The sequence below is a fragment of the Sinocyclocheilus rhinocerous genome, unplaced genomic scaffold (genome assembly GCF_001515625.1).
Source record: "Sinocyclocheilus rhinocerous isolate Xijiao unplaced genomic scaffold, SAMN03320098_v1.1 scaffold271, whole genome shotgun sequence".
Lineage (NCBI taxonomy): Eukaryota > Metazoa > Chordata > Actinopteri > Cypriniformes > Cyprinidae > Sinocyclocheilus > Sinocyclocheilus rhinocerous.
Genome location: NW_015657574.1, coordinates 347,423 through 349,746, shown reverse-complemented (window position 1 = coordinate 349,746; position 2,324 = coordinate 347,423). Strand labels below are relative to the sequence as shown.

Here is a 2,324-nt window from a genome sequence, read left to right as displayed (position 1 = left end):
GTTCCAAGCGAACCGTACCGTTACCAAAACGTGACGTATAAACTCTGCTGATCACGGATTGGCCGGAGAGAATCGTCACTACCTGCGTCATTGAACTTGCGACACAAACACAAAAGAAGCGCTAGATTTAAATCAGCACAGCCAGCGAAGGATCGAACGCAACTGTTTTGAACGAGCGCACCTTTTTTTAACAACCAAAAAGTGGCTGTTCCCCCTGTTGAGGAAGTACAGACGTTCCTCTCGTTGATAGCAGAGGAGCGGATCCAGCGAGAGCTTGATGGGGCGACGCGGAATGAAAACGTTTTTCAGGAGTCGCGGCAGTAGAGGCGGCGCAACTTTAACGACATGTGAATAATCCCGCCCACACTAAAGCGATACTAAACTGCAGTGGAAACGCAAACCGAACCGAGCCGTGCTGTGCCGTACTGAGCCGTGCCAAGCCGAGTCGTACCACGCAGTGGAAAAGCGCCATTAGTTCCCCCAAATGGAGTTCCTAGAACTAAATACGGTCCTAGTTTCTGCGGTGCGAACATGCCAAAAAGCGGGAACTTTAACTATGAAAAGATTCCTCCGGTGCGAAAGCACCTACTGACTTGCATAGTGTTTTTTTTTTTTCATACTATGGAAGTCAGTGGAGACCAGCTACTGATGGTGAACTATCCCTTTAAGTCTGCGCTGTCATGTGCAATGATGCCTTCAAGCTGATTAAATAATTTGAAAAGACAGTGGTCTCCTAGAACTGGCTTTTCTGCTAGTCTAAGAAAGACTGAACAGACCCGTTGTTTTAGTGATAACCAACAGCATCCCTAATCCATTTAGTCAATTGTATCAAGACCCTGAAAAGAGTCATTGGTCCTGTTCTAAATAAAATTATTTTATCATACATTTAAAGAAATACTTGGATACTGACTTTTAATGTACTGACAGAGGATCGAGTGAATGTGAAGTGAGTGTTAGCTTAATAAAATCCTTTAAATGTCACCCTTAATTGAGGCCTATATCAAAAACCTGTCACAATTGTATTTCTTATTATATTAGGTGAGAGTGCTGTTTTCCAAGGGTCCTTTCATCTCTGTCTTCGCCAGTGATCCTCACATCATCATCAAAGCTATAAACCAGAATCTAAACAGCGTGCTGCGTGACTCCAACATCAACGGCCATGACTATATGCGCAACATCGTCCACCTTCCTGTCTTCCTCAACAGCCATGGCCTCAGCAGTGCAAAGAAGATGTGTGCACCCACTCCTGCTAACGGAGAAACTGGGAACTCTGAGGGTTTGTATCAACATGGGATGAGGGGTTAAAATACAGTAGGATGTCTTGTGTTCCCTTTCAGTCGGTCATTCTCGACGTCACGTCGGATGACCGACGATTTGAGATCTCGCTTAGAGAGACCAATCTACTTCGAGTGTAAACTAAACGAGCCAATGCACATTTGCATGCGATTATTGCATCCAGCTGCCGCTGATCACAGCGTGAGTATAAGTAGGCAGCAGATGCAGCGCATATTCAGCTTTTCACTTCGGAGCCGAGCGATCACATCGTTCTGCTCCTGACTACTCTACTGAGAGAAGAAGACTGAACGAGTTCAGCGCGCTCTTGGAGAGCTCTTCGTGTTGGCGGTACGGCGCTGCAGCGGTGGTGGTTTCCCGTGTCAAGTGGGTTGCACACATCAGGCTGCACTACCCCCTGTTTGTGTCGCAGATGATCATCTCCCCTGTGCGCCTCAGCACACTAAAAGAGGCTGGGGAAGCAGGACCTGGTCGTCAGGTTCCTTAAGGGGGCGAGAAGGTTAAATCCTCCACGGCCCCCCTCTATACCCTCTTGGGACCTGACTCTAGTGCTCACAGCACTACAGCAGGGCCCATTTGAGCCTTTTTCAGACGGTCGAGCTGAAATTTCTTTCGAACAAAAGACTTTGCTCCTGCTGGCATTGGCCTCCATCAAGAGGGTAGGGGACCTGCACACATTTTTGGTCAACGATTCGTGCCTAGATTTCGGGCCGGCTGACTCCCAGGTAACCCTGAGGCCCCGGCCCGGCTATGTGCCCAAGGTTCCCGCTATGCCCTTCAGGGATCAGGTGGTGAACCTCCAAGCGCTGCCCTCGGAGGAGGCAGACCCAGCCCTAGCTTGCTGTCCCGTCCGAGCCTTAAGGTGCTACGTAGACCGGACGCAAAGCTTCAGGACCTCAGACCAGCTCTTGTCTGTCACGGAGGCCGGCAGAACGGGAATGCCGTCTCTAAGCAGAGGATGGCCCACTGGATAGTGGATGCCATCACCCTGGCTTATCAGGCACAGGGTGTGCCCTGCCCGCTCAGGTTGC

At 49.6% G+C, this 2,324-nt stretch overlaps 1 protein-coding gene across 4 annotated transcripts in view; it reads left to right on the top strand.

The window, feature by feature from the left end:
- kidins220b (kinase D-interacting substrate 220b) overlaps positions 1–2,324 on the top strand; it is a 27,838-nt gene that overhangs the window by 12,435 nt on the left and 13,079 nt on the right. For all 4 annotated transcript variants that reach the window (XM_016529231.1, XM_016529230.1, XM_016529229.1 and 1 more), the window contains exon 19: positions 1,039–1,276. In XM_016529231.1, the coding sequence (XP_016384717.1) occupies positions 1,039–1,276 (238 nt within the window). The remainder of the gene's footprint in view (positions 1–1,038; positions 1,277–2,324) is intronic.